Source organism: Lycium ferocissimum, chromosome 8 (assembly GCF_029784015.1).
Source record: "Lycium ferocissimum isolate CSIRO_LF1 chromosome 8, AGI_CSIRO_Lferr_CH_V1, whole genome shotgun sequence".
Lineage (NCBI taxonomy): Eukaryota > Viridiplantae > Streptophyta > Magnoliopsida > Solanales > Solanaceae > Lycium > Lycium ferocissimum.
In genome coordinates, this window is record NC_081349.1 from 16,390,104 (window position 1) to 16,414,025 (window position 23,922).

At 35.9% G+C, this 23,922-nt stretch overlaps 1 protein-coding gene across 1 annotated transcript; it reads left to right on the forward strand.

The window, feature by feature from the left end:
- Positions 1–8,736: 8,736 nt before the first annotated feature.
- Positions 8,737–23,902, forward strand: LOC132067367 (threonine--tRNA ligase, mitochondrial 1-like). Its single transcript, XM_059460570.1, has 20 exons — positions 8,737–9,040; positions 12,640–12,877; positions 13,008–13,067; positions 13,781–13,870; positions 14,557–14,631; positions 14,737–14,865; positions 14,954–15,043; positions 15,889–15,977; positions 16,057–16,153; positions 17,415–17,501; positions 18,814–18,898; positions 19,401–19,495; positions 19,696–19,728; positions 19,804–19,890; positions 20,186–20,278; positions 20,978–21,070; positions 21,209–21,430; positions 21,542–21,613; positions 22,430–22,501; positions 23,491–23,902. The coding sequence occupies exons 1-20, from the start codon at positions 8,769–8,771 to the stop codon at positions 23,584–23,586; spliced, it is 2,175 nt and encodes a 724-aa protein (XP_059316553.1). The 5' UTR covers positions 8,737–8,768; the 3' UTR covers positions 23,587–23,902.
- The last annotated feature ends 20 nt before the right edge of the window (positions 23,903–23,922 follow it).

Here is a 23,922-nt window from a genome sequence, read left to right on the forward strand (position 1 = left end):
TTGCTTTTGAATAATTTCGAATGCAAACAAAGCTTCAAATAGATTTTTAGATCTTTAGTATTTTTTGAATTCAAAAAGTTTTGATTGTGATAAAAGTGAGAGAGATACGTTCGTTATGGAAGAACATTTGTTACGCGTGATTAATGGGGAAAATTTAAACTGAATCCCTGAATTTAAAAAAAAATAAAATCTTTTCCATAAATAGGGCCTAATTTTACTCACAAGTGTCGGCCGTTTCATGTATTTCACTATATTTCATCAAAATGAAATACACGCATTTTATGACAAAAATCAGCTACGCTTAGTAAATAACAATTTTATAGCTATTTCTTGTTACAAGCTACTAAAAGGTAGCTATTTATGTAAGTTTCACTTAAATAAAACTTATTGTATGTTTTGGGTGTGGTTCCCTTTAAATTTTTAAAAATCCATAATATTTGGTTTGATTGATTTTATTAAAAATAAATTTAGCAAAAAAGTAACCAAGACAATTTACAATTTTTTTTATAATTTTATATATAAATATATTGATTTTCATATTTTTTTTTAAGTATTTTGTATACTTTTTTTAATCAAAATTTTATGTTTACCATTAATTTTAGGGAAATTTTCATAAATAGCATTCTTAATGCGCCTAATAATATATTATAGCGAGATTATTTAGTTTTCAAAACTAACAAAATCTTTTCCCCAAAAAATATTATACATACATGGATATGCAGCCCCTTAAACTTGTAAACATCTTCCATTTAGACACACATTGCTAAACCAAGGACTGTACAACACTTGAACTCGAGCCAAACTTTACCCATTAGACACACATTGCTAAAATCGCACAGTATGTGTATTACATTTATTTGAGAGCGGGGAAGACCCAAAAAAATTCCACCTATCTCCTTCTTTCTTTCTTTTTATCCACCACCTCCGGCACCATAGCTGATGCATGGACCAACATAGTGCAAATCACCCCAAACAAACATCTCTTCACCCATTTTCACAACCAAAGTACAAAAAATCCCAAACAAACATCTCGTCACTAGAGTACTCTCAATTCCACCACTTGCCTCACCTGTAGCCGTTGAACTTTCTGCCACTATCAACTATTCCCAAAAATCAATGAGGAAAAAAAGTATCACCCGCATAGAGAAAGAAAGATATCAAAAGAAAGGAAAAGAGCAGCCATGGCTTCCCCCTCCTTTCTCTTTCCTTGTTTCTTTTCATCACATACAAAATACAAGCAATAAATTAGAGGAAACTCCGAAATGCAATATTTAGATTCAACTATAAATTACTGCACTAATTCTTTAATTAGCTTTGCAACCATATTCGATCAAGCTATGCGCCCATGGTAAAAATAAAAAAAAACGACTTATCTTTTTCTTGATGCTTGTTATTTTGATTTCAAGAATATTTTTTCTCGTTTTGATAAGTTTGTCTACATAGACTTTAGTTGTGAACCATCAATTTTATCAAACACAACACCTTTTATAAGGTGAAGATTGTGGACTTGTGGTGGTGGTAAATGAAAGAGAAAGTGAAATGCACAGGTGATAATGTTGGGAAGAAACAAACAATAACCAAATTGCACGACGAGGTAAAGCAAGAAATACCAAGTCAAAACTTCCCACACTATTTGAACCAAGAGAAGACAATATACACTAGCACAAATGGAAATCCCGACATCAACTATACCAACAACAAAATAGCAAAGCAAGCAAAATAAATCAATTGCAAGAGACACCAAATTTACGTGGTAAAAACCCTTCAAGGCGAAGAGGAAACATCCACGGTCCAAAAGCTCCACTATATCAAATGAGAGAGTTACAAAGTTCTCCAAAATGGTTACAATATGAATGCCAAATGCGGAGCAACAATAACAACAAGAACAACCATCAAACAAGAGAAAATTGGAAGAAAGTCACCCAAAAACGCAGCTACTGTTCACCGACGAAAATCTGGAGCTACGGGTCTCCAAATCCACCTCTGTCAGTTCCCAATCAAAGATTAAGATGAAAGGAACATGCTTTCCAAAAATCAGCTCAATCGGACAAGGAACGAAGCGGGAATCGATGAAACAATTTGGCTGCACAAGCTGATTTTAAGAAGGAAAAATCTGCACTCTCTCTCTCTATTTTTGTTGAAAGGCTGCTCTTTCTCTCTCTGTTACTTGCCCCCAAATCAGACCTAATAGGTCTTTTAATGTATGGGCTGAAAAATATATGTGAGCTGGACCAAGTTGGGTATTTATTTATCCACATAGGAAGGGAAAAAGCCCAAAACCCAACAATTCTCCCCCTTCCGACTATGTGGAGGAGACCGCCATTCCGGCGATCATGCAACACTCTCCAAACTACCCTCTTGGCAAAGCTTTAGTCATCATATCTGAACCATTATCATCAGTGTGAATCTTCTCAAGTTCAAGCAACTTAGAATCCAACACATTTCTAATCCAATGGTATCTCACATCAATATGTTTCGACCTACCATGAAATGTTGAGTTTCTGCCAAGATGAATAGCACTTTGATCAAGCCGTAAGAAAGCACATACCTCTCTTGAGCAAAGCCAAGTTCCTCCATAAATCTCTTCATCCAAAGCAACTTTTTACAAGCTTCAACGGGCAGCTATAAGCTCAAGCTTCCGTAGTAGATGTAGCAACACATTTTTACTGACCTTGGATTGCCAAGACACAATGCCCTCGCATAAGTAATCAACTAGCCCGAAGTAGACTTACGAGTATCAACATTACCGGCCATAGCTGAATCAGTGTAACCACAAAGAATAGGCTTTCTAGTCCCAAAACACAAACTCAGACTAGAAATGCCATAAAGATATCTCATAATCCACTTCACAGCATTCCAATGCTCTTTTCCCGGATTAGAAAGAAAACGGCTGACAACACCAACGGCATGAGCAATATCAGTCTTGTACAAATCATCGCGTACATCGATAACTACAGAAGCATAAGGAACTTTCTTCATATCTTCCTTCTCACCATCATTGGAAGGACAACAACCGTGCTCAATTTGAAGTGCATAGCTAAAGGTGTTTTGACAACCTTAGCTTTATCCATGTTGAACTGCTTTTCGAATGTACTTCTTGTGATAACCACAACTTCTTGGCCTTTCTGTCACGAACAATCTATATGCCGAGAATCTGCCTTGCTGGTCCCAATTCTTTCATAGCAAAAGACTTATTCAACTCTTGCGTCAACTTCTGAATTCTACAAGCATTCTGACCAACAACAAGCATGTCATCAACACAAAGAAATAGAATGAAAAAGTCATCATCAGAGAATTTTTGCACAAAAACACAATGATCTGAAGAAGTCTTCTTGAAGCCATTGACTCATAAAAGAACCAAACTTCCCGTACCTTAACGTCGGGAGCTTGTTTTAAACCATCTAATCTCTTCTTCAATTTGCAAACATAATTCTCTTTACCCTTGACTTCAAAACCTTCTGGCTGCTCCATATAAATTTCTCCATCTAAGTCACCATGGAGAAAGGCAGTTTTAACATCCATTTGCTCAACCTCTAAATCTAGACTTGCAGCCAAGCCCAAAACAACCCGAATAGATGACATCTTCACAACTAGAGAAAAGATTTCATCAAAATCAACTCCCTTCTTCTGATTAAAGCCCTTTACAACCAATCTAGCCTTGTATCGTAGAACTAGGTTACTATCTTCATGTTTCACCTTGAAAACACCACCTATTTTTCAAAGCTTTTCTGTCTTTAGGAAGCTGTACCAGATCAAATGTATGATTATCATGCAAGGATTTAATCTCATCTAGCATAGCATCAAACCACCTTTCTTTTTCTTCACTATCCATGGCCTCATCAAAACTTTCGTGTTCTCCCCCGTCGACCAAAAGTACAAACTCATTGGGAGAATAACGAGATGAAGGTACTTTCTCTCTAATAGATCTTAGAGAACTCTTCGAGCATCATAGAACTTGTTGTCTTTGACGGCCAACCACATCATCTTCCACTGGAGCATCAACAATATCATCTTCCGAGTCATTCTCGAACATGATCGCTATCTTCATTATCAACTTGATCTTCATTATTTTGAAGATTTTCTTCAGAAGCAATAGTCACGAACTAGGTCAATATCAACTAAGCTCTCATTGCTCGAGAATCAACCTTTCCGCTTGTCAAAATCTTCAATTGTCTGGTCTTCAAAGAACACAACATCACGGCTTCTAACAAGTTTCTTCTCAACTGGATCATAGAAACGATAGCCAAATTTGTCTTGACCATAACCAATGAAGATACACTGCCTAGTTTTAACTTCTATCTTTGACCTCTCATCCTTAGAAACATGCACAAAGGCCTTACACCCGAAGACTCTTAGATTAGCATAAGAGACATCCTTACCAAACCAAACTCTATCAGGGACATCACCATCCAAAGCAATAGTAGGAGATAAATTGATAACATAAGCGGCAGATAAGTCTTCGCCAAAAGAACCTCGGCAACTTAGCATCCGAAAGCAAACATCTAACCCTCTCAACTAGAGTTCGTTTTCATCCTCTCTATTTAAACCATTTAACCGAGGAGTCTTTGGAGGAGTTTTTACTCACGCGAATACCCCGTTTTACAATAATTATCAAAAGGACCAATATATTCACCACCATTGTCTGAGCGGATGCATTTTAGTTTCTTCCCTGTCTGTCTCTCAACCAAGGCTTGAAAAGTCTTGAACATATCAAGTACTTGATCCTTGGACTTCAAAGGAAATACCCAGAGTTTGCGAGAGTGATCATCAATAAAAGTCACAAAGTAAAGTGCACCACCACAAGAGCTTACTTTAAAAGGATCACACAAATTAGAATGTACCAACTCCAGCAAATCATGCTTTCTTGAAGGCGAATGACTTTGAAAGGAAACTCTTTTCTGTTTTTCGGCTAAGCAATGAACACATCTCTTTAACTTTGCTTGTTTCACTCCAGAAAGCAAATTCTTCTTAGCCAAGTTGTCAATCCCCTTCTCGCTCATATGACTCAACCTTCTATGCCATAACTCTGATGAAGTATCATTCTTCACCAAATTTATTGAGTCACCACAAATGGAGCCCTGAAATAAGTACAAGTCAGATGTCTTGTTATCTCGAGCCATAATCATTGAACCTCTAAGAAGCTTCCACTGGCCACCACCAATGGTTTGATCATAACCCTCATCATCAAGCTTTCCTACAAAAATCAAATTCATACGAACATCTGGAGCATGCTTGACATTGTTAAGAACCAGCCTCGAACCATTCTTACTTTTCAAGCAAACTGTGCCAATACCAAATATCTCAACCTCACCATCATTGCCCATTCGTAACATTCCAAAATTACCTGGAGTATAAGAAGAAAATAATTCCTTCTTTGGCGTGACATGAGAAGTGGCACCTGAATCTACAAACCAGGTAGACTCATCACAAACAAGATTGATATCATTTTTACCATAAGCAACAAGAAGATCATTTTCAGCAACAATAGCAACACGATTTTCATTATCGCCTTCTTTCTTTTGCTTTTTCTGGTCTCTCTTAAACTTGTAGCAATGTTTCTTGATGTGCCCTTTCAAGTGACAATAGTCACATGTAACATTCTTGTACCTGGAGGATCTTGAATTGCTTCTACTTTTGCCTCTATCATTTTGACCTCTAAAACTGCTTCTCCCTCTGTCTTTAGTAAACAAAACATCGGAGTGTGAAGCTGAAGAAGACGAAGCTTGAGATCTTCTTCTCATCTCTTCATTCAAAACACCACTCTTAGCATATTCCATAGTTACACCATCATTGGGAGCAGAATTGGTCAAAGAAACTCGAAGGGTTTCCCAAGAGTTTGGTAAAGTATTAAGAAGCCAAAGTCCACCGTATTTCTTCATCAAACTTGACACCATTCCGGACGGATCAAGAACACCACGAAAATCATTGATATGATCAGAAATAGGGCTTCCCTCTTTGTATCTAATATTCATCAATTATTTCAGTAGGAACAACTTATTATTGCCAGTCTTCGAAGCATATAATGTCTCGAGCTTTTCCCACAAACTTTTAGCATTTGTCTCATTCACAATATCATTTCGAACATTATCTTCAACCCACTGCCTAATATAGCCACAAACCTGTAAGTGCTCAAATTCTCAATCCTCATCTTCAATAGACTCGGGTTTCTTAGAAGCGAACACAGGTAAATGCAATTTCTTGACAAATAGAAGATCTTTCAATACCTTTTCCAAATATGATAATTCCTGTCATTTAAACAAACCATCTTGCTCATATTTGCCTCCATCATTCAAATAGACGATCAACACAACCAAATACAACCACAAGCTCTGATACTACTTTGTTGGGAAGAAACAAACAATAACCAAATTGCACGACGAGGTAACAGTGGAAGAAATACCAAGTCAAAGCTTCCCACACTATTTGAACCAAGAGAAGACAATATACACTAACACAAATGGAAGTCCGGATAGCAACTATACCAACAACAAAATAGCAAAGCAAGCAAAATAAATCAATTGCAAGGGACACCAAATTTATGTGGTAAAACCCTTTTGAGGTGAAGAGGAAACATCCACAGGTCCAAAAGCTCCACTATATCAAATGAGAGAGTTACAAAGTTCTCCAAAATGGCTACAATATGAATGCCAAATGCGGAGCAACAATAACAACAAGAACAACCATCAAACAAGAGAAAATTGGAAGAAAGTCACCTAAAAACGTAGCAAATGTTCACCGACAAAAATATGGAGCTACAGGTCTCCAAATCCACCTTTGTCAGTTCCCAATCAAAGATTAAGATGAAAGGAACACGCTGTCCAAAAATCAGCTCAATCGGACAAGGAACGAAGCGGGAATCGACGAAACAATTTGGCTGCACAAGCTGATTTTAAGAAGGAAAAATCTGCACTCTCTCTCTCTCTCTCTCTCTCTCTATTTTTGTTGAAAGGCTGCTCTTTCTCTCTCTGTTACTTGCCCCCCAAATCAGACCTAATAGGTCTTTTAATGTATGAGCTGAAAAATATATGTGGGTTGGATCAAGTTGGGTATTTATTTATCCACATAGGAAGGAAAAAAGCCCAAAACCCAACAATTCTCCCCATACAAATTTTGAGGCAGAATTTGGGCATTAAGCGAAATTTGTATGGGCGAGTGCTTTAAGACATGTTGCATTACGCAGCAATGCGAATTTGCAAAAAATGAGAGGCAAAAGTTAAAGACCATCAATTTGAGGACAAAACTTAAAAACCACCAATTTGAAGGACAAAAATTAAAGGCCACCCCAAATGAAGGACGCTAAAAGATGAAAATTGAGCAAAAATATTTGTAACGAATTTCATCAATTCAACCAAAAATGAACATAGTCCAATAGAAAACCGTTTATCGTAAGCCCAACTATCGGCCCACTACTTAGCTCCCTACGTTCCATTTTCTAACGTAATATTTTGACCCAACAACACAAACTCCTCAAACGACGCCGTCAAAGAACAATAAATAAAATAGAACTCTGAAACAAGAAGTCCCATAACCCCCCATTAGAACTCTTCCTTCTATATGTTACTGTCTTCACCATGCAAATAAAGAAGAAAGAAACACTTAAGGATTATATTTTAATACAAAATTAACTATCAAGAAAAAAATAAATTTATTACATAGGGGGTAGGGGAAGGGAAAATGGGGAGGAGATTACAATGTGGGGATTCGAACCTTTACCGATAAGATAAAAGTTCAGGTAGCCAACCAATTGAGCTACTAGATCCCTACATCTAGCACGTACTTCAATTTTGTTCTAAACAGAGATAAAACTTAGGTTAAGGGGAGAAATAATAGTAACATTCAAATAATTCTAATCGGAGACAATGCAAGGACATAACTTGCAACAATGAAATGAACAAAAATATTGGATAAAATTTACAACTAGCTAAATTTTTTAGCTAAATTTTTTTAGTCTTGTAACTAGAAAATAGTTACTGTCATATACTGTCATTAGTCAAGCAGTAGGAAATTATCATAAAATTCATCTATAAAATTTAAAACTCTTAAAACACCATGACAGTAATTATATTTCAATTACAAAGGGACGTGTTATTAGTGCAAAAATATTTGAAGGGGAATTTCATCGAAGTCGTCCAAAATGAACAGAGACCAATGCAAACCCATTTTATCCTGAGCCCAAACTATATAGCATCAAACCATTTTTTTTGCACGGATTGTCGTTCTTTTAACTTTTGGCCCTCAAATTGCTGGTCTTTAATTTTTGTCTTTCGCTTAAAAAAGTGTCAAAACTCGAGGTCTGGATTCGAACCCCCGCTCAGTAAAAAAAAAAAAAAAGAAATTCACAAGGTAAGGCTTTGGGAAAAGTCCGCTTGTCTTTATAGGTTGCGCGATAACTAAAAAGTCACATTTTAAAGCCAACCTCTACGGATCCAGAAAACTTTAGTTATACCTTAAGGCACCCTATGCCGCATAAGACAGACTTTTTTCAAAAGCCTTATCTTGCATTTATTTTTATTACCTAAGCTGGGATTCGAACTCAAGGTATTATAGGTGAAGGATAAAAATCAAAGACAGACAATTTGAGGGACAAAAGTTAAAAACCACCCGAATAAGGGACATTCCTGGGAATTCCCCGTATGAAACCACAACTAAATCGGCCCATTGCTTGCTCCCCGCGCTACAGTCCACGATCCACATTCAAAACGACGACGTTAAGAACAAGCAATAAAACCCTGAAACAATAACCCCCAATTAAAACTCTTTCCCTCTATATGCTGCTGTCTTCTTCACCACTTCTCTATTGGCGCCTCCTCTTCACTCAATCTCTCCGCCGCCGCCGCCGTCCTCCGCCGTGTAACCACTCTTTCCTCCACCTCCGCCGCCGTTATTTCTCATCTCCGCCGGCAACAGTTAGTATGGCGGCCAACTACCCAATAGACGAAAGTTATTTACAGAATGTGATACCTAGACGTATAGCACTATTCGAATCTATACAGAATCAACAACGCCTTCAACGCCTTTCACTCTCTCCTGATCCTATCCAGTAACCGCTCTTATCTTTTTTATATATTCTTTTATCTTATGTACATTACTCCCTGTGTACCAATTTATGTGAACGTGTTAGTCTGCCGCCACGTAGTTATTTTTGAAACTTGTGCTTTGAAATAACTTATTAGATATTTGTGTGACTATAAATCACCTCATTAAGGGGTCGTTGGTTGGAAACAAGTTATCCAGGATTAGTTATTCTGGGATTATTTATTCCACCCCTCTCACAGGGATATAATAACACTACAATTCTAGGATTAGTTATACCACAATTTTATGTGAACGTGTTAGTCTGGGCGAACGTGGTTACTTTTGAAACTTGTGCTCTAAAATAAGTAATTAGATATTTGTGTGACTATAAATCACCTCATTATTAAGGGTAGAATGGGCATCTTAAAGTTAAATTGTTATTAAATATGGAAACAATGAGTTCAATGCCCTTCATTCTCTCCTGATCCTATCAAGTAACCATTCTATATTTTTCTTATATTGTTTTATCTTATACATGTTTGGGCACGTAGTTACTTTTGAAACTTGCGGTTTAAAATAAGTCAGATATATTTGTGTGGTTGTAAATCATCTCATTATTAAGGGTACAATGAGCATTTTAAAGTTAAATTGTTACTCCCTTTGTTTCAATTTACGTGAACTCATTTGACTGGGCACATATATTTTGTGTGACTATAAATCATTAAATAAAGGTAAATTGTTTTCAAATATAGAAAGAGGTCATTCTTTTTGACACAGACTAATAAGCAAATAGGTTCACATAAATTGAAACGGATGGAGTATTAAATATAGATATCACCAATGCGTTCGATGCCCTTCACTCTCTCCTGATCCTATCAAGTAACACCTCTATTCCTTCCTAAATTGTTTTATCTTATGCATGACCATTTACCACTAGTCGCTTGACTTGTTTTTTTTTTTGTTTTGCGTATTTGTTAAATATCTTTTATTGTAAAAGATTGCCATTTATAGTACTCCGTGCGTTTTAATTTGTTTGTCTTACTTTCCTTTTTAATCCGTTTGAAAAAGAATGTTTCTTTCCTGTTTTCGCATCTATGTTTCTTTCCTGTTTTCGCATCTCTTTAATTCCAACTTTCCACCTAGCTTGTTTAAGACCGGCATTTTGATACATTTTACATATTTTTGTTCCTTAATTGTTTTATGTTATGCATTGCTCCCTGTGTCTCAATTAATGTGAAGGTGTACAGAGGTTAAGACTATGTTTCGATCGTTGTTACCCATTGTATCATATTGTATCGTTATTAAAAATACAATGTTTGTTTTGATTGTTATTTAAAATGTATTGTATCGTATTGTTAAATCCGTCGTTATGTAACAACGGAAAGGCCCATTTATGTAACAACGGATTTGGTGTTATCCCACCGTTATCTAATTTCTCGTTCCAATTATGCCCTTACTTAATATTTCATAATCTTATTTTACCCTTTACCCTATATTATTTAACTCCACCCAAATAACCTACCCTACGTCTTCCTTCTTCTGCATCGTTAACTTCTTGTACACTTGTCATTTTGTGACACTGAGTATTTTAACCTTGTCTTTGTGAGTCGAATATAGATTTGCTGAACTTTTACTAGAAGAAACTGCAGGCAGCATTATCCTTGCACAATTCAGTCATTGTCTCCTTAATGGACGTTTACATATGCTTATCCAGTTCTGCACCATGTTTTTTATTTTAAAAGAAAATAAACTATTTAGAAATATTTTTTGAAGATAATTGTGTTTCAGTTGCATTTAAAAAAAGAAAAGAAAAAATGGAGCAGATAATATTCTAGTAGCATTTGTTAATAGATTATGTTCATACACTCAGTTGCATGAATTTATTTGTGTTTGATTTTGGCTTGAGTTTTTTTTCTCATCAACTTCTAATGAAAAAAAGTGTACTCATTATTGTTTTTAATATTAATAACCTGTTGTCATTAATTTTGTTAGAATTTGCATGAATGTAACAGCTTAATATAGTTGACAATTCATAATTTGTGACAAATTAGCAGAAAGAAGTTGTCTTAAATTATTTTATCAGTAATTATTGATAAATTTAGTATTTACAATAGTTTAGGGCATTTTAGGAAACAATAATGGACAATCTTTTTGATCCAGAGGGAGTATAGTACAATACAATACATTACAGTAACCTATGAAACGATGGTAACAATGATCCAAAAGAGTGTAAGAAAGAAAGGAAGACTTTTGAAATTTGTGGTTTAAAATAAGTCAATACATATTTGTGTGGCTATAAATAACTTCATTAAGGGTAAAATGGTTTTTTTGGTTAAAGTTAAAATTGTTATTAAATGTAGGAATGTGTCATTCTTTTTGCGTCGGACTAAAAAGGAAATAGTACGGAGGGAGTACCATTTACCACTGTTTGGAGAGTCGCTTAACTTTTTATAATTGCGTATTTGTCAAACATCTTCTATTGTAAAAGTTTGCATTTTATAGTACCTTTTTAGGTGGTTAAAAAAGTTAAGCTGATGTTAGTTCACCCCAAAATTTAATTGACAAAAGAATGATATATCGCTATTTGTATAGTTATGTACTCCCTCAGTCATTCCTTTCTAATTGGCCCATGTTGACTTGTAACTCCCCTGAAAAAAGTACTCCGTCCGGTCCATTTACTTGTCGTATTTACCTTTTGCACACCCATTAACAAAACATTAACTAAAAGGATAATTTGACTAAACCATCCATATTTATTTCTTGATGCCAAGTTAATACTCCGTCTCAAATTATCAGTCGTGATTACTAAAAATAGTTGTCTCAAATGATTTGTCGTTTTAGAAGTTCAAGGCATGATGGGTTATTTTTTCTCCATTTTACCCTTAGTAGAATTTTGTCATTAACGGAGATGACACATAAATAGAGTAAACATTTAATAGAGATAGATTATAACTTAGATATAAATGAGGGTAAAGTAGGTCAAATACTCCTCTAAATTATTATTTCTTAAGGGGCGTGTACAACAAAAAAGCGACATATAATTTGAGACGGAGGGAGTACTACTCTTCATTTCACTACATTGATCCTCTCCACATTCATTAAAGTAGGGGTAAAGGTGGAAAAAGATAATTAATTTTAGCTTGATTTTCTAAATGACAAGTATCTTGGACCAAATATTTATAGTAACCATGACAAGTAAAATGGACCAGAGGGAGTATTTATTAGCGGTCTACTTTAGTAAATTAACCTTATTAACTATGCTTTGGAAATCTAAGTTTGACTACTAGTACTATAGTTATTTAATGATAAGGGTAATAGTGGAAGAAAATAATAAATCTCTCTTGATTTGCTAAGATGAACAAGTAAAGAGGAAATCTATTTTTCATATAAAGGACAAGCAATAAGGAACAGAGGGAGTAATTTTTAAATTTTCTATATTTTTTTTTAATAAAGATTTTAGGAATGATGTTTGAATTTACGCTGCAAATTAGTACTTTGAATTGACCCCTTTTCTGGACAAAGGGAACAATAATTTGATAATAAATTTTTTCTTTCAAGTTGAAATTTTGAATTGGTGTACTTTATCAAAAAATTTGAACGTGGGTTACAATGGTGTTCACTCAGGATTGAATTACCGAATGGGACAATTAAGGTGGGGAAGAAATGGAATACCACGCCATTGGATATAGCAAAGGAGATATCGAAAAGCTTGGCTTCAAATGCGTTGATCGCAAAGGTGAACGGGGTGCTTTGGGATTTGTTGAGGCCGTTGGAAGGTGATTGTAGGCTAGAGCTCTTCACCTTTGACAGTGATGAGGGTCGCGACACGTTTTGGCACTCGAGTGCTCACATTCTTGGCGAGGTTTTAATCTTTTGTCTACCACATTGTGGTTCTGTCTTCATCAAGTTATGATTTTCAGAATTTTTTACTGCAGAATACTTGCTATGCTCATTTTTGCTATTGTTTATGTTCTATTTTGTGGGTTTCTTAGTCGGTGGAGAGGACGTATGGATGCAAATTGTGTATTGGACCGTGTACAACAAGAGGAGAGGTATATTATGTTTGCCTAATCGTTAAATATTGAGTTTATTTTTTGGAAGTTTAGATGTGCTCTGAAATGCGAGAAAAAAATGTAGTATTGGAAAGAATGAGCCTGAACAGGGCGGGGTCAATATGGCGGGATCAACATAGTCGATTGCTTAGAAGCATAGTTGCCGGTTGATTGATAAGTTCTGCGGTCTAAGTCGTGGCATGAACTTTTTAGTTACATGGCTTTTGGCTTGGCAAAGTTATCGATTTCTTCCTTGTGGATTGATTAAAGTGAAAACATCAGCTAGCTAGCTAATGATACAAAGTAGTTCCCCAAAAGTAATTTAACGTCAGTTGGTATTTATTGCCTGACCATTTTATTTGATAGTTGATATCCTGGTCAGAACCTTTGGACAGTTCTACATCCCACCTTTCGTATTGCTTCCATGCAGCCAAAACATATGTTGATTTTCCAGATGAAAGAAGCCATCAGAAGAAAAAGCCCATGAAGCTTTAACCTCTGTACTATCATTTTAGCTTGAAATCTTTCTGGTGGACTGACTTCTCAAGGAAGCGATATTCCCTGAATGAAGCAAAATTAGATTAACAGTGTTTCACTACCTTCCCTCCTCGTGGACCACAGATTGCTGGCAGGGCTCACTATCATTGTAGCTTATTCTATAGTCAGTAATATTTCTTCTAACCTGTTATGACATGTCAAAACTTCCACTGCAGGGTTTCTACTATGATGCCTTTTATGGTGATCTGGGATTAAATGAGGATCATTTTAAACGGATTAATCAGGAGGCAGCAAGAGCTGTTTCGGTAGTACTCTTTTATCTGTCAAATTCCCCTTTGATCTGATGAGCATATAGTGCAAATACTTGTTTCCGCTTGGATTTTATATTTCCACTTGTGTTTTTTTTTTCTTTTTTTCTTTTGGAGTTTCTCTTTCTGGTGTTTCTAAAAAGGGATTGAACTTTTTATCGTTGAGAATCACGTTTCTGTTGATTGCTATGTGATTGTTAACTCAGTAAAAAGTTACTTTTTTCCAGCTGTATGGTTAGGAAGCTGGTAAAAAGGAAAATACATTCAACAGATCTAAATGATTTGTGCGTGTCTCTTTTCAAATAAATTCATGTAAGAACAGGCTTTGCTAATTGCTGAATTAAGAGGAACTCTTTAGTTAAGATAGTCATTGAAGTTTGTCTGACCCAGTTTAATAATATTCACCAAAGCAATAAATGAAATTTTCTTTCTTTTATGATCCTTCTTACATACCTAATCAAGGATGAAACCATAAGGTTATAGCAAATTGTAGGATATAGTGATGTAAGCCTGATAGGGGCTGTTGGAGATCTTTGTCATCACTTAGTGAGCACCTAAAGAGTTGATCTTCTCTAATCTGCTTCCAAGCAATTACTAAGGTGCTCTTTCCGGTTGATGCAGTATTTTGTTTGATTTTCCTGCATTATATTCAACATGGAGCTAACTTTTTCCTTATATCTCAGGAGAAACAACCTTTTGAACGCATCGAAGTTTCACGGCAACAAGCTCTCGATATATTCTCTGATAATAGGTTTAAGGTTGAATTGCTACAATCTGCAGTCTTGATCCTCCCAGGCTTTTCCTGTTTGTAACATTTTTATGGAAGCTCACATCTTAATTTATTTTCCGCATCTTTTTATTAGGTTGAAATCATCAAAGATTTAGCTGAAGATAAAACAATCACAGTATATAGATGTGGACCCTTGGTCGATCTTTGCCGTGGTCCCCATATACCAAATACATCTTTTGTTAAAGCATTTACCTGTACAAAGGTGAGTTGCTGCATATCCTCATAGAAGAAAGTGTCAGCTAGCTTATATGTGTTGATTCGATCTTTTCTGATCAATCTAATTATTCTAGGCTTCATCAGCATATTGGAGAGGAGATAAGGACCGTGAGAGCTTGCAAAGAGTTTATGGAATATCTTTTCCAGATCAGAAACGGTTGAAGGTGACGTTTAAAGGCTAGTTTGATTGTTAAAGATAGTTTATTGATATGCAGCAGCAAGAAGGTGCTGGAAGTTGACTTGAAAAATCGGGCTGCATAGTTTTTGGTTCTTACTTCGATCTTCTGCCTGCTTCATAAAATAAAAAGCTTATGAAACTGCTGACCACTTAATTTTCATATCCTTCCATATCTGCCTTCCCTTTTAAAAAGAAAAAAGGAAAGGAAAATGGATGGTGGAAAAAGAGGAAATAATCCCTTATTTAGTGTGAGACGGTTTGGATCTCAAAATTGTTTTTGAGTGATAATATTTGACAAATGCTTTGCTCATATTTAAAGTGCCCAATGTTGCAAAGTGAATCCATCAAATGCATCAGTGTCACCTCTTGTGACTCGTAATTTGTTACGTTCTGCCCAGCTCTTTAGAATTTGTTTTCTCTAGCTTGTTTAGCAAGTTTTCAGCCTTTTTCTGATGCTTTTTTTTGTTTTTTTTACACCCCTTTAAGCATGAAAAGCAAGCACATTATGCCTTTTTTGGATTATATGAAATGAGAGTAATAGGCAAATATATTTAGAAGAATCGAAGGAATTTAAAGAAACCTTTTTATTTCATCTATATTTTGGTGAAAATAGAACTTTTTCCGAGATAGTTGAGTAGTCTTGATAGGAGATCAAGAGTAGCTCACATATCATTGTACATTATTTGATTTTTAGCTTGATGAATTAATGAACAAATATTTGATCTATCAGTAAAAGCAAAAGATGTCGAGTATTACTGCTGTCCCGAGGAAAGAGAAAAGGATAATAACTGCTTCCTGTGAGGAGCTTTAATAAAAAAATCTTTATTATAGGAATACCTCAAAATGCTGGAGGAAGCAAAGAAATACGATCACAGAGAGCTGACTAAGAAGCAGGAGCTTTTCTTTTTTCATCCATTAAGGTAAACCATGCAATTATTGTAGTTCCCAATATAGATGAAAGTTATTTCATAATACTTAAATGAAATTTATGCATTTCAGCCCTGGAAGTTGCTTCTTTCTTCCACATGGTGCTCGAGTTTGCAACAAACTGCTGGAGTTCATAAAGAAACAGTATTGGAAGAGAGGCTATGAAGAGGTAAATTGCTTGTGCTTCTTCATATTGGTTGCAAGGATTGTTTTGAAATGCAGACCTGAACAATGGAAGTTTAGTTTTGGACTGCACGGATTATTGGTGGCTGGAGTTCAATCTGGACATTTGCAGAAACTGTTTCCTTTTTAAAGTTGCATTTATTTCTTGATTTCATTTGAGGGGGATAGTTCACTCCTAATTGTTAGTGGACTGAATTCGTTCCGCCCTCCGGACAAAGAGATCCTCTGGTTCGTAAATTATTCATTTACAATACATCCATAGATTAGACCAAAGTAGCTAGGATGCAGACACGTGCGTGATGTCAGTGACAGACCTTTGCACAAATACACCAATTTTAAAGATGGAGGCATGACTCGAATGAAACCCTTTTAATAGATAAATTTTATAATAGTATGTACGCCTAAATGGAAATTGCAAAAAGTATCAGTAACTGCAAAGTTCCAAAGATAAATAAAATGAAACATTCCCATAATTCTTCTTTAAGCATCCTAATAGCACCAAGTAACAAATAAAATATATTGGGAAGAAGTGCAGTAGTAAGCTAAATATAATAGAGGGAAAGGAAAAAAAAAAGCAGATGTTAGAACAAAGTAAAGAATGAGCAAAACAGCCATAGACTTGAGGAGGACATTATAACTCTGGGAAACAACAAAGTGTATTAGCCTATTAGCGGTACAGTAAAGGTGGAAGTTCTTTTTCTTCTTTGCAGCAGGTTCTTTGCTTCTTCTTCTACTCCTACTACTACTACAACGAATCATGGTTGTTCTTTGAGTTTCAATTTTGTGTTCTCTATCATCATTGAGCTCCAAAGGTGGTGAATGTGGAAGCTTTGGCAGTCTGTTTGACCTTAATAATTTTATTTCAAACGTTTTTGTTACACCGATTCCAAATCCAATATTTCGTTGTCAGGGATAAGGCATATTGGTGTCTGAAAATCAGATCTCATTACTTAATAAAGGGACACTTGTAACCGGAGGATTCATGTGTCCTTAAATGATAAATGCACTAAAACAAAAAATGTGTCGGACATGCTCCTGTGTCCATGCAATATCGTCTTTGCATCCATGCTCCATATGACGAGATATTTTCTTCTCTCCTTTTCCTCTTGGCCTATGATTTGCCTCCTCTTTTTCTCTTTTTTCCTTTCTCCCTCTTCTTGAAGTAGGAAGTGACTGTTGAACCTCAATCTATAGATTTGTGTGTCATTCTGTTTATGACTGCTTGTCTTGATACGTGAGTTATGCAGGTTTGGAGTCCAAATATGTACAACATGCAATTGTGGGAAACTTCTGGTCATGCTGCAAATTACAAGGAGAACATGTTTGTGTTTGAGGTAACTTACTACCTTCATGTGGTATATATATTAATATATATATCTTTTACACGAGATATCTTATGAAAAAAATATTAGGTGTCTATAAAGAATTAAATCATATTAGTTTACTTCAATAGCTTTAATTAATCGAGATATATACTTTATATGTCGTAATATGCATTTATTGGTCGTATCCCAACACCCGTATCTGCATTCTGCACTCGGATCCATAACCTCGAATCCTAAAATTTATGTGATGAAGAATCCGACTTTTTTGATCCGCACCTGTATCTGAGTCCGAGCAACTTAGGTGAAAGTTACAAATGGCATAAAACATTTTGGAACGTTTCAAAATGGAAAAGTATTATATAAATTGGAATGGAGGAAGTACTTTTTGGGTAGCCAAAGATTGTTATATTACATAGCTTTTTGAAGTTTCCTCTTGCTCAGTTCTGTCTTAACAGTCATTATATTAGTCCCTAGTGAATAGTGATAGTTGAAGATCTATGGTCATATTACATGCTTCTAAGATTTTGAAATCAGTTATAGATTTATCTAGGATAAGTAGTTTAAATTCAATAAACATCAGAGAGTAATAATTTTTTTTTTTTTTTTGATGACATGGGAACCCGCAGCCGCTACCCTTCGGGTGCGCACAGGGTAAACCCAGCTCCTGTGCAATAGCTCGCAAACCACACAGGAGAGGTAACCCGCACTAGGCAAGCCCGATGCGACGAGCTCGACCTAGAAGGCAAATCCCTTGCTGTCGTAGGTAGGGGGTTTCGAACCTGAGACCTCCATTATGAAAGCCCCATGCTCAACCAACTGAGCCACCCTTGCGGGTAGAGTAATAATATTTTAGAAACAGAAATGTATCAAGTACAAATTATCTAGTAATTCCAACTTCCTTCCATGCATAAAAATGTTCCACACAAAATTTAAGTAGTTCTGTCAACGTGCTTGCACAATCTCGAATTGATAACTGAAGAGACGTGTATGTCTCCATATATCTTACAATGCTCACAATTGACATGCAGCTTATTTAGTTATAATAACTGATCAAAAGGTTATTTTGTTAGGATAGAAAATGCTAGATTGTATAGTAGAAACAAGTAAAACTTAACTTGTTTGAGATATTTAGTTCTGGCAAATCATCCAGATTTTTGCTGTTTTTACCATCTTTCTTTTTGTTGGAGGATTCTGTTTATATTGAAATTGGATAGGTCCTATCCAGAGTTGTAGTTCATCGTCTTGTTAGAAGTGCTGCCTATGGCTGAACAGATTTTGCTAGCCATGATTCGTATAATATTTCTGCTTCTTCATGCTGCAGATTGAAAAGCAAGAATTTGGGCTGAAGCCAATGAATTGCCCAGGTCATTGTTTGATATTTGATCACAGAGTTCGTTCTTACAGGGGTGAGCTTTTCCAACAGTTACTTTTCTTCTTTCTTGATTTTCTTGTATGTTTTTGGTTTATTATTGTTCTGGCGTGCAACTTATTGAAACTAAGGCATGCCTAGTCTAAAGTTTTCATGATAACATCGAGGATGCTTGACCATTTGAAGTGTTGGTGCTACTAGTAACTGCAAATGCGTTGTTGTGTTGTCTATGATATTCATGCTAATAAGTCATATTTGTCAAATTTCAAAGAATCTCAACACAGTGCACCTTGAGGGGTGAAATTTCATGAAAGTTTGTTACCTAAAAGGATTGCTGTTTAAACGTGCTACATGCTCACTTCAAATATTCATCTTTCATAAAAAGCCATTGGTTCTCACTGTTAGTACCATCCCATAGCTTCTGCACTATAATTCAGTTCGTGACTTTTTGTTGTCCTTATAGTACTTCTATCTTTCTGATTGATGTCATTACAACTGCAAGCAACACCTTATGGTTAACCAACAGTTCAACAATGCAGAGCTACCACTTCGTCTGGCTGACTTTGGAGTTCTACACAGGAATGAGGCCAGTGGTGCACTTACTGGTTTAACACGTGTCAGGAGATTCCAGCAGGTATTGTCACATTTTTTTATTTCCTTTTATCTTTTATAGAAGATAATGCAAGTGTTTTCTTAAGGAGTTTTAATTTTTCCATTCATACACTTAAATTTGCCTTGTGTCTTCCTGAAGAATCTATTCTCGATTTTTTTTTTTTTAATTACTGACTCTGTTGTGCTAATACAAACTTTTTTTAAAACCCTATTACTTCTCAGGATGATGCTCACATCTTTTGCAGGGAGTCACAGGTGGGTTAAGATTTATATGTGCAGTAAACCTACATAATTGGAAAACTAGTTTGACCTATATTATTCACAATGCAGATTAAGGATGAAGTCAAGGGTGTCTTAGATTTCATCAGCTATGTGTATAAGATATTTGGTTTCACTTTTGACCTGAAGTTATCAACGGTACGACTTTTATCTATTCCATCATTGATCAAATTCGTTACAAGCGATTTATGCTAAATATAGGTCCGACATGCATTCATTGGTATAATAATCATTAGAGATAGTTGCACTTATGGAGGTACTTGCACTTATGGAACATTCTTCACTGTTTCATACTTGTCCGGAAAGTGAAGTGCAAGTGCAGTTGATGTTTCTGGATGTGATGTAAGATGCATTTTATGAATGTTTCCATATTTTACACATTTCTGGCGTGCATTTGTGTCCATGTATACCCACTCATAGTTTTGACTTGCAGAGGCCTGAAAAATATCTTGGAGACTTGGAAAGTTGGGAAAAGGCTGAAGCTGCTCTTGCAGAAGCATTGAACGAGTTCGGGAAGCCCTGGGAGGTTTGTTATCAATATTTTTAGGATTTTTAAAAATTGATTTTTTTAGATTTCTAGACATCATTTATTTTTTTGGTGCTTCTTTTGTGTTCGCTCCTTTCCAATGTATATGTTGGTCCACTTAATATTGACACCATTCTACTATAAATTTGTTTACAGAGCTTTCACTAGTTCTAGGTATTCTGATTATCTTATATTTACTCTTTTCCTATTTAAAGTAATATCTTGAACTCTTTGCGCAATCGAATAGTCTCATATAAAATGAAACATAAGGAGTAGCTTTTTTGGGTTGCTCAACAGAAAATGGGTGTCTTAGCTTTCATCAACTATGTGTATAAGATATTTGGTTTCACTTTTAACCTGAAGTTATCAATGGTACAACTTTTATATATTCCATCATTGATCAAATTCGTTACAAGCGATTTCTACTAAATTTAGGCCGACATGCATTCATTGTTATAATAATCATTAGAGATAGTTGCACTTATGGAACATTCTTCACTGTTTCATACTTGTCCAGAAAGTGAAGTGCAAGTACAATTGTATTTTCCATTGTTCTTATATTGTGTGTGGGGGGGTGGGGGGGGGGGGGGTCTGTTTATATAATTGAGGTAGTCACCCTGTTGTGTCAGTAAATTTTGGCTGTTTCTTTTTGTGATTGCTTTAATCTTCCCTTTTACTAAAAGAATCCCGTTCAATCAGATCAATGAAGGAGATGGAGCATTTTACGGTCCAAAAATTGATATCACTGTTTCTGATGCAATGAGAAGGAAATTCCAGTGTGCAACATTGCAGGTTAGATTTGGTCTTACATTCCTTGGTTCATTTCCACAAACAAAATCATTCACCTTTGAAATTTCATTTACCTTTATGCTCTTAGCAAGATCTTTTGCACCAAGTGCGAAGTATCATCTGAATGCTTTTCTTTTTCAGCTTGATTTCCAACTTCCTCAACGATTCAACCTGTCATACTCAGCAGAAGATGAAAGTAAGAGGGAGAGACCAGTCATGATACATAGAGCTATACTAGGGTCAGTTGAGCGTATGTTCGCTATTCTTTTGGAGCATTTCAAGGGGAAATGGCCTTTCTGGCTTAGTCCACGTCAAGCGATGGTCTGCCCGGTCTCCGACAAATCCCAGTCATATGCGCTTGAGGTAGTTACATTTACGTACTTCATCTAACGAATATCGTTTCATGAATTATTGTTTCCTGTGTCGCTCATCCATTATGAAATTGCGTTAACAATTTGATTGTCTTTTATTCAGCTCCGGGAGCGGATACATGATGCTGGTTTTTATGTTGATGTTGATACCAGTGACAGGACAATCCAGAAAAAGGTTAGTTTATAATGTAGTTTATCAGGTAGAATGCATGTCTGGGTCGCTCTAGTTCAATGTCATTTAGCACTTTTTGTATGAACTTATCATTAATTTACATTAATATTTAGGTATAAGGACTAAGTAACAATAATTTTCCCTGTTTGTTGGGAGAGTTTACTTTAGTAGTCCACAAGACCTGGCAAAATCGACCTGTTATGACACTCGATCTCGTTCACAAGTCTGTGCAAAGCACTAATTTATCATTAGGACGGTCAACTTGATCTTCTAATTTGTAATGGAAAATAGTCATACTGCCCTTCAAATTCTTGTCAAATTCAATAATGGACAGTTTTCATCAATTTCTCTTCTTTTAAGTGGATCTACCTACTTCTATGTGAAAATCTTCTATGGGGTGTGACATAAGCTAAGTCTATTTGGAGATTCACTTGACCTTCCAACTACAAACATTATGTTTCTTTAAGTCCTTGTGTGTATTAAGGATTAGCAAAGACTGCTACTCTCCTGAATTTTGAAAGCTACATCTGGCTTCAGAAAGGCTACCAGCAAAGTTTACTAGTGGACTGAAAAATAGGAAAAAAGGATGTAACATACGTCCACAGAGTAATAGGTAAATATGGAAATTTGTTGTATCGAATCCTGTACTCCGAAGCATGCTTGATTGCGATTGGATTGACATATTGCTTTCAGCTTTGAAGCTAGATGCTTGAAGATCTGATAAGTTTTCTCTCAAGCAATACAAGTTCAATCTCAAATAAAATTTTTGTTGGCCTGTTAAAATGAAATGCCTGTTTATGGCTGTTAATGTATATGCAGGTACGAGAGGCTCAAGTTGCGCAATATAACTATATTCTAGTTGTTGGAGAAGCGGAAGCCAGTAGTGGCGAGGTATCTGTATTGTTCCTCGCTTGCTTTTCTATATTCCCTGACCTGCATTGGTAACACATCTTTTTGTAATGTGCAACTGAACAAAATAAAATAAAAAAGTATCTAGATCACTTTTATCTGGCTCCATTGCATTTGTGATCTCTCTAAGTTCGGACTGATAAATAAATTGGTCAAAAGCCATCATTTCCTTTATGTAACATTGGTAATGATCTGGATGTTATGCGGTTCACTTGTTTGCTTTCTTGTTGTTCCTCTTCTTCAAACTCTTATTATTTTCTAATACATAAATTACGCTTAACTTTCTATAAATTACTGTTTTGTCTTTATCCAACCACGTTTGAAAATCTAGAAAGTAAAGGCTAGAAAGGAGAGCATACAGTGGTCACGGACTCCTCGTGACTGAAAGTTTTAAGCTTTTAGCAACAATTTTCTCTGTGATGGCACCTAGAAAGATCTTCAGAAGCCATTACACAATGAAAGTAATTGCAAATTGAAAATGAAGGAGCTTGTAAAGAACATAAAAAGTATTCAATATATTTTGGTGGCCAATCAGCTCGCCTCTGGCTTGATAAGTCTGTGACTTTCCCTGGCAAGATGTTTCTACTGAGACAGTGATTGATTTGTAAATTGTATTTTTGACTGCCCCCAGCACTTTGGCCTAATTGTAAGAGCACAACGTGATATGTGTGGGTTAGGCGCACGTCATGGGTTTGAACCATGGCAGACAAAACCCCTGTACTTAAGTGGAGAAGGGTGGGGATGGGGGGTTCATTCGAAATATTCTGCATATTGACATGGAACTGTTTTCTTTTACACTTTTTACTATCTGTACGATAGCTCTTGCTGCAGGGAGTTTTTCTTGGTTTTTTTTTTGTGTAATCCTTCGTGCATTCTCCATACATTTTCTCATTTTATGTCACGTAGCCAACATTCAACTGCTTTAGTCTTGCTGGAAAAATCTGATCTTCCTTGCATGTAAATGATTTCAGGTGAGCGTTAGAGTGAGAGACAAGCCTGAACATCAAGTCATGACAGTTGATGGCCTCCTCACTCACTTCAAAGATGTGGTTGCATCATTTCAGTAGGAGAGTCACTGTTTCTCTTGCATTGTACCACTGAAGAAATGCTGCATGCCAATACAGTAATTTTTTTTGTTCTTCAGCAACTGAAAGCCATTTGTATTACAACACTGATATAGATTCAGGGAATTTTTGTATTGTACCCGTATTTTTTTCCTACTCACTATTGGGATGGTAAATGGTCTCAATTGTGATCGACAGTTGAAGTAGGTAGCTCATATTGATTTGTCAGTTTTCTTTTCCCCAGATAGGTCAGCATTTCTCCACCATGTAGAATGTCTTTGTTATTTTCCATTTCGTTAATGCAATCGATTTTATGTCAGATCGGATTTCAGTCTTGCT